The sequence below is a fragment of the Molossus molossus genome, unplaced genomic scaffold (assembly GCF_014108415.1).
Source record: "Molossus molossus isolate mMolMol1 unplaced genomic scaffold, mMolMol1.p scaffold_m16_p_1, whole genome shotgun sequence".
In the NCBI taxonomy this organism is placed as follows: domain Eukaryota; kingdom Metazoa; phylum Chordata; class Mammalia; order Chiroptera; family Molossidae; genus Molossus; species Molossus molossus.
The window spans coordinates 226,296,877-226,312,841 of NW_023425344.1; the positions used below are offsets into that span (position 1 = coordinate 226,296,877).

A 15,965-nucleotide genomic window follows, 5' to 3' on the forward strand; every position below is an offset into this window, starting at 1 on the left:
CTAAGAATCCATGGAAAGAATGAGAAGAAATCAGAACCTGCATCCATGCAGAGCAACTAGTTAGTTTAGTATTCTGTTTACTTTTGAAACAGAGATTATCCAAATTTGGTAGCAGAGAAAAAGATTAGGACATACTAGTTGCGTGAGATTTGCATTTTAAATTTCATAATAGTGAATAGTAAATAGAAGATTAATTCCATATACATTTTTCAACTGAAAAGTGGCCAACTATGTGGAAGTCATCAGTTAAAAAACCAGTTCACATTCAAATGACCACATAATCACACAGCAACACATAAAATTAAATTATGAGTGTGCAGCAAGGGTCCTTGTCAGACTTTTTCTTACTAAGTTCAAGATGTCACTTAGAGAATCCTTACTTATGCATTGGGATTAATTTGTATGTGTGCTGATCAATTCCATGACAATCATGGGGAAATAATAAATATGTTCTATTCCAAACATAGAATAAATAATCTATAAAGAACACAAGGCTAATGATTTCACTAGAGCAGAGAAAATAAATATGTAAGAACAAAACCATATCTGTGGACCACAACTGAAATGTAAGGAATAGGGTTTTGTTTTATTTTAAAATGTTCCTGTTTTAGAATAAAAAACTTGCAAGGACAGTTAAGTACATGATTCTGAAACTATGTACATGAGAGAGACACAGCTATCTATGGTCCCAGCACCAATTTTTAAGCATATACAAATTTTGAAAACTGGCCACCATTTAAAATCTGAAGAATTTATGCAAAGTAGATGGGTTCTAATTCACCCAAGCCAGATTAACTTTACATTTTCTAGTTTTGGTTGAACTGTACTTTAAGCCTTTACTTTTTATAATCAATTTTTAATGATGGACAAATGTCTAAAAAAAGACAACTATACTGAAATTTGACTCTCAATTGATAAAGTCATTAAAATACTGAATAGTTTGCTTGCTCCCTAAATTTTGAAAATGACAAACAGTATCAAATATGTCCATAAAATATTTTGAACTTAAACTGGAAAAATAATAAAGTAATTGGGATAGTTATCACAACAAGACTAACTCTATCTCTGCTGCCAAGTTTGGTGACCCTAGTTTTGTGAGACTGTGAGCAACCATCAACTTTTAAGGATGCAGCCAAAGTTAAAAGATTCACCATTCTTAAGGGATAGTGAGGTGAAGAAAAGAGATCCATTAATACTTAATTTAGCTCTCAGAAAAGCACTTGTTAAATATGGAGTTTGCCTTCTTTTTATAAAGGATTTCAGATGTTAATAAAAAAAAGTTGACGTGCAGAATGCATAAACAGATAGTTATTAGACTGGAGAATATTGTTTTTTAAAAAACAATTAAGTTATGATTCTTTTACCTGCTAAAACAAAAACATATATTAGGAAAAAATATATCAAATAGTGAATTAAAAAAATCAACATATTAGAAACTGGTAGTATAATGAAACTAGTCTAAAACCAAGACAGAGGGAGAGACATTTACAGGGACAATGGGGAAAAAAAAGACCTTTTAAAAGGAAGGGCATCTGGGATCAGTGTCAAGCAAGATAATCAAAGGCTGGATACACTTTTTACAGAATAGATTGATAAATGACATTACTCCTCCCTCATCCAGCACTAACTATGACATAAAGACACTGAAAATGAACAACAGATTATCCATAGATAGATCTCATACAATCTAAGTCGCTAAGTGGCTAATTTGTCAAATTATGTCACAAACTAAATGAGTTAAAAATAGCTATAACTAACTTTATGTATACAAAGTAAAAAACAATTTCAACATATTTAGGCTCTGAGAAGCATATGTTTAAAACACTATTCTGTGTAGTTATTATAGTTATCTTTTCACTTGAGAATATTAAATTTGCAGATAACTTCTAATTAAAGTTAAAATAATCATAAATTTTAAGGAACTACTTCAAGGAAAAAGAAAACTATTCTTGCAAACTACTCTGCTACTTCAATTCCCCACAGATTTAAAAAGCACTAGAATGTTAGTTTTAGTTTAAAGATTATTTAAGTGATAAGTTTAAGATGTTTGTTTTGCTACTTAACTGGCACATCTAAACTATATAATTCTTCAAATTTTAAAACACTGACACTCAAACTAATTCCATAGATATGCTATTTTTCTTTTTCTTTAATCTATAGGTTGTACACTTTTACATTTGCTTGCATTTATTTGAAATTCTAAGAGGAAGATTTATGATCTATAAAAATAAACAAAAACACCTCCAGAGACATAGCTTTTGGCATAATATACACATCTGATATATTTGACTATTGATGTCTGTTAGGATCAATGTTTGGTAAAGAGGGGAGGCAACTAGAAATTTCTGCACAGAAATTTGAAAAGAATTTTCATAAAAATATGAAAAGACAAAGTCATGAATTTTGTAGACTAATATGATTTATTTTGTTGCTATTAATCCTCAACCGAGAACATTTTTCCATTAATTTTTAGATAGAGTTGGGGGTGGGGGAAGAGAAACATTGATGTGAGAGAGACACATTGATTGGTTGGTTGGCTCACTGGGGCTAGGGATTGAACCTGCAACCCAGGTATGTGTCCTTGACCAGGAATCAAACTCTCAACCCTTAGGTCCTTGGGCCATCACTTTTAACTGCCCAGACAAACCAGCCAGGGCTAGGCTAATATAATTTGAGAAGAACAACAAGCTGAAGACTTTCAACTTTCTGCAACCTTCTCAGTACAGTATTAGAAAGGGTATTTATACAAGGGGGAAGTTTGAATATAATAACAGGAAATTGACATCAGTTATCTAAAAATCAATCTTACTTTAAAAAATACGTTTCCCGCCCTGGCCGGTTTGGCTCAGCGGTTAGAGCGTCCGCCTGCGGTCCGGAGAGACCCGGGTTCGGTTCCCGCTAAGGGCACGTACCTCGGTTGCAGTTTGTCCCCGGCCCTGGTCGGTCGTGCGGGTGGCAGCCACTCGATGTGTCCCTTTCACATCGATGTTTCCCTCTCTCTCTCTCTTCCTCTCTCTTCCTCCCACACTGTCTGTACAAAAAATGGAAAAATGTCCTCGGATGAGGATTAAAAAAAAAAAAAAAATACGTTTCCCTCTATAAAATTATAAGCATTTGCTCCAAATCTCCTGGATAGGTTTGGTCTGAAAAATTTCAAAGAATTTCTTGAATATAAAGTTCAGAAATGGCCCTGGCTGGTTTGTCTCAGTGGTTAGACCATCAGCCTGCAGACCAAAGGTCGCAGGTTTGATTCTAGTCACGGACGTGTACTTGGGTTGCAGGTTCGATCACCAGCCCCAGTCGATGTGTCTTTCTCACATTGATGTTTCTCTCTCCTCCCACCCCACCACATTCATCCCTTCCACTCTCTCTAAAAAATCAATAGAAGAATTTCCTCAGGTGAGGATTAACAACAAAAAAGGTTCAGGAATGGTCAATTTCCCCTCAAAGTTCAAAAGTTTAAGTATGTCCAGAAAAGCAATCAACATATATAAAACTTCATTTTAGGCATAAAATACCACCGGGAGCTCTGGCTAGTGTGGCTGGGTTGGTTGAGCATTGTACTGTGCACAGAAAGGTTGTTGGTTTGATTTCTGGTCACGGCATATGCCCAGGTTTCGGGCTTCATCCCTGGTAGGGGGCATACAGGAGGTAGCCAATCAATGTTTTGCTCTCACACCGATGTTTCTCTCTCTCTCTAAAAATCAATTTAAAAACTTTAAAAAAACCCCACAGGGACATTAGGATCTTTTAGAGATATGCAAAAGGGTTTCATAAACTTTAAAACATGAACTATAATTATGGTTATGGTGATTTTTATGAGATTCGATCTGACCACATATTGTAGACTGAATCTTTTCTATATATTCATTCTAGAAATATTTTTTGAATGGCCACTGTATGCCAGACACTATTTTAAGCACAGGTATAATTTTTTAAATGGCAATTTGGTTCCTATTTCTGGTGAAAATAAAAACTCATTAAATGTTATTATCTACATAGTCCCGTACTCTGCCCGGCTGGTGTGGCTCAGTGGTTGAGTGTTGACCCATCCACTGAGAGGTCACGGGTTCGATTCCCAGTCAGGGCACATGCCCAAACTTCAGGCCAAATCCCCAGTGGGGGCATGCAGGAGGTGGCCAATCGATGTTCTCTCTCACTGATGTTTCTATCTCTCTCTCCCTCTCTAAAAATTAATAAAAATTTTAAAATAGTCCTGTACTCAAATAAGCATGCTTATAATTTATAACATTCTTGGTTAAAAAAAAGTAAAATGAAACAAAAACATTCACTCAACTAAAAAATTAGTTTTAAAACTTGATACTAAATAGTGGCTATCTCTGGGATTACAAGATATTTTATGTACTGTTTTTGTTCATTTGTATTTTATACAATGCGTATTCACTACCTATATAATAAAGAAATATTTCTATTTAAAAGTAGGGTTTTTTCCCTTTATTTTATTTTTTTCCATCACCATACCCTCCTCCACCTCCACTCACCCCTTTACCCCTCACAATCACCACACTGCTATATGTGTCCATGAATTCTTTCTCTTTCTTTTTACTTTTTTCCTCAATCCCTCTACCCTCCCAATACCCATGCTCCCCTCCACTGAGCTGACAGCCTGCTTTCTTCTATCTATGAGTCTGTCTCTATTTTCCTTATTAGTTCAGTTTGTTCATTAGATACCACTTATGAGTTAAATCATAAGGTACTTATCTTTCTCTGACTGGCTTTTTAAAAAACCTAGACATGCCCTGGCCAGTTTGGCTCAGCGGTTGAGCAATGGCCTGAGGACCAGAGTCCTGGGTTCGGTTCCTGCTAGGGGCACGTACCATAAAAAAAATAAAAAATAAAAAACCTAGACAGTCAAGAGGGTTAACTGCTCATTTAACAACTAAATACCGTTTCTTAATATTTTCTGGGAAAATTTAAATTATCCCAAGATTTTCCTCATTTAGAGAATAAACATGAGTTAAAAGACTTTCTAAAGGCTCATCCACAGTGACCTTCTAACTGTAAGTTATAGAAGTTATAGGACTTGAATAAACTATTTATAGTTTGTTTCAGATCTGTCTGTTGCTTTTAGTCATTAGTTTACAATGTTTAAAATGTTCTTTAAATGACTATAAGGCAACTCATTACATTACTTTTAAAATGTTCTTAGGTAGCCCAGCTAGTGTGGCTCAGTGGGTTGAGCGTCATCCTATAGACTGGGAGGTGAAGGTTTGATTCCCAGTCAGGGCACATGCCTGGGTTGTGGGCTCGATTCCCAGTGGGGTATGTGCAGAAGGTGGCCGAATAATGTGTCTCTCTCACATCGATGTTTCTGTTTCTTTCTCCCTTCCACTCTAAGAAATTAATAATAATAAAAAAATTTTTAATGTTCTTGGCTAAACTTATTTTTCTAATTAACTGAAAATTATTTTGTTAAAGAGGACACTGAATTTATATTTCTTGGAAAATTACATGATCTGAAACTGTATTTAACAGGGGAATATGTTCAGGTAGACATGGCAAGTCTATAAATTATAGTTTCATGTATCATAATACATGGATATAAGTCTCTTTAACATTATGATAATTGGAGAGCACAGACAGACTAGGAACGACTTCAGTTATTTAAGAATTTAAATTACCAAAAATCTAAGGTAAAGGGGATGTGTGTGTGTATATATGCGTACTTGAGTCTATATTGGTTTATTTTTTATTTTTTTAGTTATTTGCACAGTATAATCAGTTATTTTTCTCTTCTTTTCCCTTCTACAACAGATTGAGGCATTTCTTCTAAAATACAATCCCATTCTCAGGGGATTCCTTGATTTTATATTTTTTATATGGAGGAATTATAGAAAAGAGGTCATACAGAATGTACCAAGAAGCAGAAAAGTTTTGATTATTAAGTAAACTAAGAAAAAGCACTCATTAGTAGCAAAAATTGTGGCAGCCCACCAAACCAACAAACCAAAAGCAACAAGTATTTAATGCTATTTGGGGCAAGGACGTGCAGAAGTAATGCTTAAAGCTTTCAGAGCAAGGAGGGTGGGAAAGGCCACACACTGGAGAGAAGGCAGGCTGTGAAAAGGGCTGTCAGAGTCTATGAAACATTCTTCAAACCTATCCAAATATGAAATTAACACTTTAATCCGAACCTTTATGAACTCTGAACCCATTCTCTCCTTTTATTAAATAAATAGACATGTGCCTAGGATGTGTTCTATGGCATAACAGGCAAAGTAAACATTATTTATCTTGGAAAAGGATTCTCCATTTCAAATATGCTGAAGTTTGTGCAAGAGGCAGGGGAGTATACTGTTTATGTCTGAGGAGTGTAGAGAAGGAAACTGGGAGTAGTAGTCACATTAGTAAGTCCTCCCCAAATGTAAACCTCCCTAGTCATCAACGCAGATGTCTCTTCTATTTTTCTTGAAAAGCTGTTTCCTATAGTAAATTTAAAATCAATAATTTATAACCCAATTATCACCATTAGATTAAGACACTAACTATAGGGACATCTGTAATACTTTCAACAATAAAAATTTTTTTAAAAGACACTAACTATAACAGTTTTATCCTGGTTTTAGAATATTATTCATCTATTCGTCTGTAAGATTTCATACTACTTGTTTAATATGGGTTCTGAATCTTTATCCTTTTGGATAATGTCTGGCCTAAATTGAAAAAGTTGGTCTTTATAATTTACACCTTTGGATGGACAATGTGAGATACTCATAATTAGTGAACTCATCTTTTGCCGTAAGAGAAACACTGTTCTTCCTGGATTGTAGGTCACTAAAATTTACTAAGCAAAATCTTTTAAGAAAATATTTACAGCATATAGACCAACACTGGCAACCATCAAATACATACAGCTTTCAATCTTTTTACAGCATCTTCACAGATGTGCATTCCTCTTGATTCATCAACTTCTACATGGCCAAGGTACTGTAGAAAGAAAAGAAAAGTTAAGGTTTTTGCTATGTTTATTGAGTAGCTACTACATGGTAGGTATCAGATGGTAGAAAACTGAATATTGAAATTCCTATACTCAAGAAACTCACAGCCACTGTAGAAAGTTAAGATGATATTACTTTACTTAGCTGCAGTGTCCTCATATGAATGAGATTTCTAATAAATGTCTTTTTTTTTTTTTTTTTTTTTTTTTTTATCCTCACCCGAGGACATTTTCCCATTTTTTTGTTCAGGTAGAGTGGGAGGGAGAGAGAGGAACAGAGAGAGAGAGAGAGAGAAACATCGATGTGAAAGGAACACATCGAGTGGCTGCCACCACACGACCGACCAAGGCCGGGGACAAACTGCAACTGAGGTACACGCCCTTAGCGGGAACCAAACCCGGGTCTCTCAGGACCACAGGTCGACGCTCTAACCGCTGAGCCAAACCGGCCAGGGCTCTAATAAATGTCTTAAAGAGTTGTAATAAAAGAGGATGTGGTAAGCATTAAATGTTTTCTGAATCTATTGGATCTCAGGCATAATAATCTGTGCTAGTCACAGTTACTGTATTTATAAACATAAAAATAATCCTAAAACACTTTATGTACATATGTATGTGTACACACACACTCTCTCTCTCTCTCTCTCTCTCTCTCTCTCTCTCTGAAAAAGGCATGAATAAAAATACCAGTTATGCCCTGGCCAGTTTGGCTCAGCGGTTAGAGCATTGGCCTGCGGTCCAGAGAGACCTGGGTTCGGTTCCCGCTAAGGGCACATACCTCGGTTGCAGTTTGTCCCCAGGCCCTGGTTGGGGTCCTGTGGGAGGCAGCCACTCGATGTGTCCCTTTCAGGTCGATGTTTCTTTCTCTCTTTCTCTCTCTTCCCCTCTCTCCCTCCCACTCTACCTGAACAAAAATGGAAAAATGTCCTTGGGTGAGGATAAAAAAAAAAAAATACCAGTTATTTCAAGGCTGAAGAGTTCACATACTCATTTAAGTGGGACACATGAGAGCAGGGCAGAAAACTAAAACAAAATTTAAGGCAGCAGTGCATCTGAGCTTTAAAAGATGTGTAGCATTTGAAGAGGCAGAAATGGAAAGTTTGGGAAACTATTTTAGGCAGAAAGAGTTCAATAAGAGCTCCTGGTGTAGAACAGGATAACTATATATCAACAAGTATTACTATTTGGCTGGAGTATGAGATATATGCAGCTGGGGAATTTGAATGCTAAAACGAGTCTATATGCAATTTGAGAGGCACTGGAGAGCCAATAAACCTTTTTTTTCCTTGCAAGGTGGTAACATGATTCAAATTGTACCTTAGTATGGGAACAGTCTTGGATTTGGAAAGCAGAAGGGATGGTGGCAATATTACAAGTGCTCTCTTTCAAAAGGAAATTTGGGGTCTGATTCTGGGTAAGATGGAGTAGATACACTTTACTCTGTGCCTGGATGAAACCACAAAACCTGGATAGAAGGCATGGACCGCCTATTTGAGGTTTCTGGAAAGAGTAGAAGATGAATTAGAGAATAATACTGGAATTCAAGGTATTTCTGAACTGGCAGGGAGTTTACCTCCCCTGCTCTTCTCCTCCTTGGTACCTACTGCTGTGGCAGAGAAAAAACTCTGGGAAAAGCACTGTATTTCTGGCTCAAGGACCAGGTAAGGGAACTCCTTATCCTCAGAAAGAATATAGAAATTTGCCTCCCTTTTATTTACCTTTTCTTTCTTCTCTCACACCTCAGCCCTAGAAAACCCTGTGATCGTGGTGGTGCTGGTAGCAATGGAAACCACATCTCTGAGAGAAGGGAACCTTCCTCTCTATTCAGTGGAACTGTGATGCCAGTAAGGAGCCAAACCCCATTCTGCTTCTTCCCCTCTCTCTGTACCTCCCATTTGGCCCTGGAATGGAGGTGAAATAGTGGTGATGTGTGGGAAACACAGGTATACAGAGTTTAAGTAACTTGCCCAGGTCATTCAGTTAATCAATGCTCAAACCCAAGCAGCCTGATCCAGCTTTATAATGCTTATATACTGAATTTTTCACTTTTACTCCTATCTTTCCAATGATGAATAAATGCATAAAACCAATGTAGAAAACTGCTGGACTTTAGATAATAAAATATTTGAAGTATCAATCACAAAAATCATAAACTAAGGCCAAAATTATTAAATGTCTAAAGAATGGTAACAGCTATAATTTTTGAATAAACATTATATAAAACAGCAAGAACGCTCACTCTTTAATTGTGAATAAAAAGGAGCTCTGTAATAAGTCTAACAGAAAGTTACCACACAAGGTGATCTGATCACAGATTCCTAACTGGGCAGGTCATGGTGGGTAGTCATGCCTCAGGCCTATAACTTTCCTAGTAAAAGGTTATCTTTGCCTTAAACAAACCCTGTCCTTTTTTTTTTTTTTTTGACCACTGTAAATATTTAATTAAAAAATTTTTTTTCATTAAGTTTATTGGAATGATATTGGTTAATAAGATTATGTAAGTGTAAAGTGTACATTTCTATAATACATGATCTGTATGTTGCATTGTGTACCAACCGCCCAAAGTCAAATTGTCTTATATCACCATATATTTGGCCCCCTTTACCACCATACTATTGTCTGTGTCTATGAGTTTCAGTTTTATATCCCACATATGAGGGAGATCATGTGGTTCTTAGCTTTTTCTGACTCATTTTGCTTAGTATGATATTCTCAAGGTCCATCCATGTTGTCATAAAAGGCAGTATTTCATCTTTTCTTGTGGTTGAGTAGTATTCCATAGTATATATGTACCATATCATCATCTTTTTTTTTTAATCCTCACCAGAGGATATTTTTCCATTGCTTTTTTGAGAGAGTGGAAGGGAGGGAGGGAGATAGGGAAGGAAAAAGAGAGAGAGAGAAACATTGATGTGAGAGACACATATCGAATGGTTGCTCCTGTATGACCCTGATGGGGGCCAGGGATTGAACCTGAAATCCAGGTTCGTGCCCCTGACCAGGAATCGAACCTGGGACACTTCAGTCCGCAGGCCGACACTCTAACCGCTGAGCCAAACCGGCCAGGGCTATTCTTAATTTCTGAGGAGCCTCCATACTGTTTTCCGTGGTGGCTGTACCAGTTTACATTCCCATCAGCAGTGAATGAGGGTTCCTTTTTCTCCACGATCTCTCCAATACTTATTACTTATCTTGTTGATCCTATCCATTGTTTCTAAGTTAACATACCTGTGAAATGCTTTTTCAGAACACCCTCAAGGGAACACATAATCTTGTTAACTATCCTGTAATCAATCCAATCTTAGAGATTTCCCTGCCTTGCTTTCTCCTATGTAATCTTGTAATTCATGTATTCATATATTCTCCTTATGCTCCCCACCCCCCATTCCAAATGTATAAAAAGAAACTGCAAACTCTCACTCTGGGAAGCATTTTTCTCCAGAGCATTTCAGATCTTGCTTCTGGCATGTAGTCAGTTTGCCTCAAATAAACTCATAAAAATTATCTGCAGGTTTGGATGTTCTCTCCATCGACATGGTGATCAAATAATATATTATATATCGTTCTAAGCTGAAAGAGTATAATCTCTTTAGGGCCAATTGGAATAATACGAAATCCAAGAAGATACACAATCATGCCCTGCATAATGACCTTTCAGTCAAAGACAAACTGCATATACAACAGTGGTCTCGTAAGATTCAAATGGAGCTGAAGAATTCCCACTGCCAAGTGACATCTAGCTGTCTTAACAAACTAGTGCAATGCATTACACAAGTACCATTGTGTTACAATCACCTACAGTATTCAATGTAGTAATAGGCTGTATGGATGCACAGCCTAGCAGCTAAATGGGGACAGATTTTTGTCACCCCAGAATATCTCTTTGGCATAAGGATTATTTTAGGCTGGCTAATTTTTAAGAAACAGCATACAAGGGAGAAGCTCTGAAATCCAAGTAGAAGTTACCCTTTGTAGGAGACATTTACCTTTGTAAGGGACATCTCCATTTGGAAGGGTGTCCCCCTTACTGTACCAGGAATAGGGGAATGAACTTATCTCTAGAAACTCTTATCAATGCAAAAGACAAGGATTTAAATCTGCTAACAACCTTACCCCCATTTACAGTGCTTTTCCTGGTGACCTCCATTAAGACCCCCACCTGTAATGTCTTCGTTTGTCTAAAGCTGAAGATTGTATTTAAGGTGGTGGCTTCAGCCATTTGGGCTCAGTAAGAAGAGCATGAGCTTTAAGACAGATTCCACATTTAGTCATCTTTGCTTATCTCTCTCTTTTTTTTATTAAATTAGAAAAATTTTAATTTAAAATCATAGGTTGTTAAAAATGTCAAGTGTTTGTGAGGCAGGATAGTAAGAAGCTAGAAAAATTCCTTGGGAAGGGGAATGAAGAAACTGGCTGAGCAATTTACAGCCAGATGCAAAAGGTCACCAGGGTAGAAAGCCCTGGGTGCCTAGCAATGGGCAAAACTTGTGGCGAACCTTGCCCCCAGGGTGGCCTTTACTTCCCTGGCATATCATTGGTCATGGGGAACCTCTCCTGACCTTTCTTCCCTAGAGATAACATCTAGGCCTCAGTTGTATTTCAGGTCTAGGCCCAGAAAAGCAGCTAAACCAGGCAGACCAGGCCAGGACCAGCATACATGACTAATGTCCCCCTGACCTGGCAATGACCAATCAGTGAAGACCACTAATCTGAAAGGGCACATCTGAAAAAGCTGTTGAATATTCAATTGAGATCCTCCCCTAAGACCCTCCCCTGTTACTCTGAACTCTTAAATGGGAGAATACTGGTATAGAAGAACTATTATAGAGGACCAAACACGTTGTTGTCTACTTTAAATACCAAGCTCTCTGAACTTGAAATCTCACAGTGAGCAGGATAAGACTAAAAATGTCATCATATTTAAATAAATTAAATTTAACAATGTCAAGCCCTGGCCAGTTTGGCTAACTGGTTAGAGTGTTGGCCCCTGCACCAAAGAGTCTCGGGTTCAATTTGGTCAAGGGCACATACCTCAGCTGCAGTTCAGCCCCCAGCCCTGGTCAGGGTCATGTGGAAGGAAACCAATCAATGTGTCTCTCTCACATCAGTGTTTCTTTCTTTCTTTCTCTTTCTCTCTCTCCCCCCCCTCCCCCCTCCCCTCCTATCTGAAAATAAGTGGAAAAATACCCTCAGGGGAGGATTTAAAAATAAATTTAACAACATCAAAACAAACAAAAGAAACACAAAACAACAACAAAAGTCCCTCTTCTAAACTCCCAGCCTTTAAAAGCCTCAAGATGAAGGTTCCAGTGCACTTTCCCTCCCAGGAGCATGCCCACACCTTCCCTTCCTCCTCTTCTTCTCCCACAGGCACTCATCTCCTGAACTCTAAGGGATCCCACAAGGCTTGCAACCAGGGGAGCAGTGGGCAATGGCAGCTTGTCCTGGGCTACCTCTGAACCTATCTCCAAGGTCCCCCTTTCTCTGACTCTCCAATGAGTTGACAGCAGCCCTGCCTTGGTTCACTTCTTTCCCATAATGTTTCTAGGGAGCCAAAGCAGCCCTGTCTAGTCTCTCTCTTGTTGCTTCTATCTCAGGCCCTTGTTTCACTGTCTCCAGCTGTAATAAAAGAGCTCTCAAAATTACCTGGACTCATATTTACACCCCAAAATAATAGAGCACTTTGTCACCGAGGCCTACTTTTTTTTTTTTATCCTCACCCGAGGACATTTTTCCATTTTTTGTACAGATAGAGTGGGAGGGAGAGAGAGGAAGAGATAGAGAGAGAGAAACATCGATGTGAAAGGGACACATCGAGTGGCTGCCACCGCACGACCAACCAGGGCCGGGGACAAACTGCAACCGAAGTACGTGCCCTTAGCGGGAACCGAACCCGGGTCTCTCCGGACCACAGGCCGACGCTCTAACCGCTGAGCCAAACCGGCCAGGGCGAGGCCTACTTTTTCATCGTTTAATCAGATGCTATAGAGATAGGCGTATTATTCTCAAATTCTGAAAAGCTGTATTTTTCAGCCTAGAAGAAACTAATGAATAAACTTTTTTTTTTTAATCCTCACCCAAGGATATTTTCCCATTTATCTTCAGATAGAGTGGGGGGTGGGGTGGGGTGGGGGTGGAGAGGGAAACATTGATGTGAGAGACACATCAACTGGCTGCCTCCCACATGACCCCCACCAGGGCCGGGGACTGAATTGCAACCAAGGTCCGTGACCTTAACCAGAATCGAATCCATGATTCTTGGGTCTGTGGGCTGATGCTCTAACTGTTGAGCCAAACCAGCCAGGTAGATGAGTGAACTTTTAAATTGACTCTTCAGTTTAATTCAGCTTTAGAAAGTATGTCATCATATTTAGTTGATATGTGGCTTTTTTCAAAGCCCAATAATATATTCTTAATTTCTTGGTCCAATGAGGAAAGAAAATCAAGCACTGGGAAAGAGTAAAATCTCAGCAATTGAGCTGTCTGCATCATTGTTCTGACACTGTAAGAAATTCTGACATCTCATTCTTGGCACCTTTGTCACATATACTGTCTAGTTTTTTTAATTAGTTATGTTTAAAATTTACTCTCTATCCTTGATCACTGACTTGAAATGCCAAATATATAATTACATTATCCTCAATTTTCTATTTTGTTCTACTGATAGTTCTAGTTTGGCACCATAACATGCTATTTAAAAATCATTATACTTTAAGAGTATTATCACTCATTTTTCTCCCACAGAATTTTCCTGGATACTTCTTGTGTTTCTTTCTTGGGATCAACTTTGGAATAATTTGGTCCAGTTCCTGCCCAAGCAAACCTTTGGGATTTTAACTAAGATTACCTTAAATTCACTAATTTGAGAAAAACTGATGTTATAATATTGATCCATTCCATCTAATACTATTTATTTCTCTTATGTCTCTGAAGTTTCACCACAGCCTTCAAGTACACTTGTACATTTCTTTCTAGATTAATAAGTATTTAATAATTTTGTTGCTACTGTGAACTGGTTTTGTCCATCATTTATATACATGTGTGTGTATGTGTATGTATTCTTTTTATTTATTATTTATTTTTAATCCACCCAAAGATATTTATCCATCTATTCCTAGAGAGACTGGAAAGGAGGGAGGAAGAGAGAGAGAGAGAGGAACATTGATGTGAGACACATCAAATTGGTTGCCTCTCGCATGACCCCGACTGGGACCAGTACATGCCCTTGACTGGGAATCGAATCCGAGACCCTTTGGTCTGATGGCCAAGGCTCTAACTGCTGAGCCAAACTATCCAGGGCTAAATATTCTGTTGTTGTTTTTTTAAATATTCACCCGAGGACATTTTTCCATTCATCTTTAGATACAGTGGGAGTGGAAGGGAGGGAGGGAGAGAGAAAGAGGGAAAGAGGGAGAGAGAAAAACATCAATGTGAGAGAGACACATCGACTGGTTGCCTCCTGTATGACCCCGACCAGGGGGGACCGAATTGCAACCAAGGTACATGCCCTTTAACTGGAATAGAACCCGAGACTCCTTGGTCCGTGGGCTGATGCTCTAACCACTGAGCAAACCAACCAGGGCAAGGGCTATATATTCTTTTTAACAAACTTTATTTTTAGAGAAGTTTTAGGTTCACAGAAAAATTGAACAGAAAGTATAGAGTGTTCCCATATACCCTCCCTCTGCTTACCACCTCTAACTTCCCCCACTATCAACATTCTACACCAGTGTGGCACATTTGTTACAATCTATGAACCCTACACAGAGGCATCATTTTCACCCAACATCTATATTTTACATTAGACCTTATTTTTGTGTTATATAGTCTAGGGGTTTTGATCAATGTATAGTGATATGTTTCCACCACTGTATCACACAAAATAATTTTATTGCCCTAAAAACCCTCTGTGCTCTTCCTATTCATATCTTCCTCTTCCCTAATCTCTGGCAACCACTGATCTTTTTACCATTTCCATAGTTTTGCCTTTTCCAGAATGTCATATAGTTGGAATCATACAGTAGGTAGCCTTTTCAGATTGGCTTCTTTTACTTAATAATATGTATTTAAGGTTCCCCTATGTCACCTCACAGCTTGACAGCTCATTTCTTTTCCTTTTTAAAAATTTTTTTCCTTTATTGATTTTAGAGAGAGAGGAAAGGAGAGGGAGAGAGAGAAAGAGAGAAAGAAATATCAATGAGAGAGAACATTGATTGGATGCCTCCTGCATGCCCCCTACTGGGAATCAGGCCCACAACCTGGGCATGTGCCCTGACTGGAAATCGAACCAGCGACCTCATGGTGCCTGGGTCAATGCTCAACCACTGAGCCACACCAGCTGGGCGATAGCTCATTTCTCTTTTTTTTTTCTTTTCCATTTTTAGAGAGAGTGGAAGGAAGGGAGAGGATGGGGGTCGTAGGAAGAGGGGGGAGAGGAAGAGAGAAGCAGTGAGAGAAGAGAGAGGGAGAGAGAGAAACACTGATGTGAAAGAGACACATCAATTGGTTGCCTCCCATACCACTGACCAGGGCTGGGAATCGAACCTGCAACTTTGACTGGGAATCAAACCTGAGACCCTCAGGTGCTTGGGCTGATGCTCTAACCACTGAACCACACCGGCCAGGGCTCATTTCTTTTTAGTACTGAATAATATTCCATTGTCTGGATGAACCACAGTTTATTTACCCATTCACATACTCAAAGACGTCATGGTTGCTTTCAAGTTTGGGCAATTATGAATAGGGCAGCTATAAATATCTGTGTGCAGAATTTTGTGTAGATATAAGTTTTCAATTCATATGGTTTGAGTGTGATGACCAAGCATATTTTAAGAGTATGTTTAGCCCTGGTTGGATATCTCAATGGTTAGAGCATCATCCTGCCATGCCAAGGTTGTGTGATAGATCTCCCATCAGAACATATTCAAGAATCAACCAAGTGACTTCCAGTAGGTAACCACAGTATTCGCATCCTCCCACAATCACATCAAAATTAAAACTAAACTCC

At 38.4% G+C, this 15,965-nt stretch overlaps 1 protein-coding gene across 4 annotated transcripts in view; it reads right to left on the bottom strand.

The window, feature by feature from the left end:
- Positions 1 to 15,965, bottom strand: part of NUMB (NUMB endocytic adaptor protein) — a 162,309-nt gene that overhangs the window by 33,218 nt on the left and 113,126 nt on the right. For all 4 annotated transcript variants that reach the window (XM_036261543.1, XM_036261525.1, XM_036261517.1 and 1 more), the window contains one exon: positions 6,874 to 6,948. In XM_036261543.1, the coding sequence (XP_036117436.1) occupies positions 6,874 to 6,948 (75 nt within the window). The remainder of the gene's footprint in view (positions 1 to 6,873; positions 6,949 to 15,965) is intronic.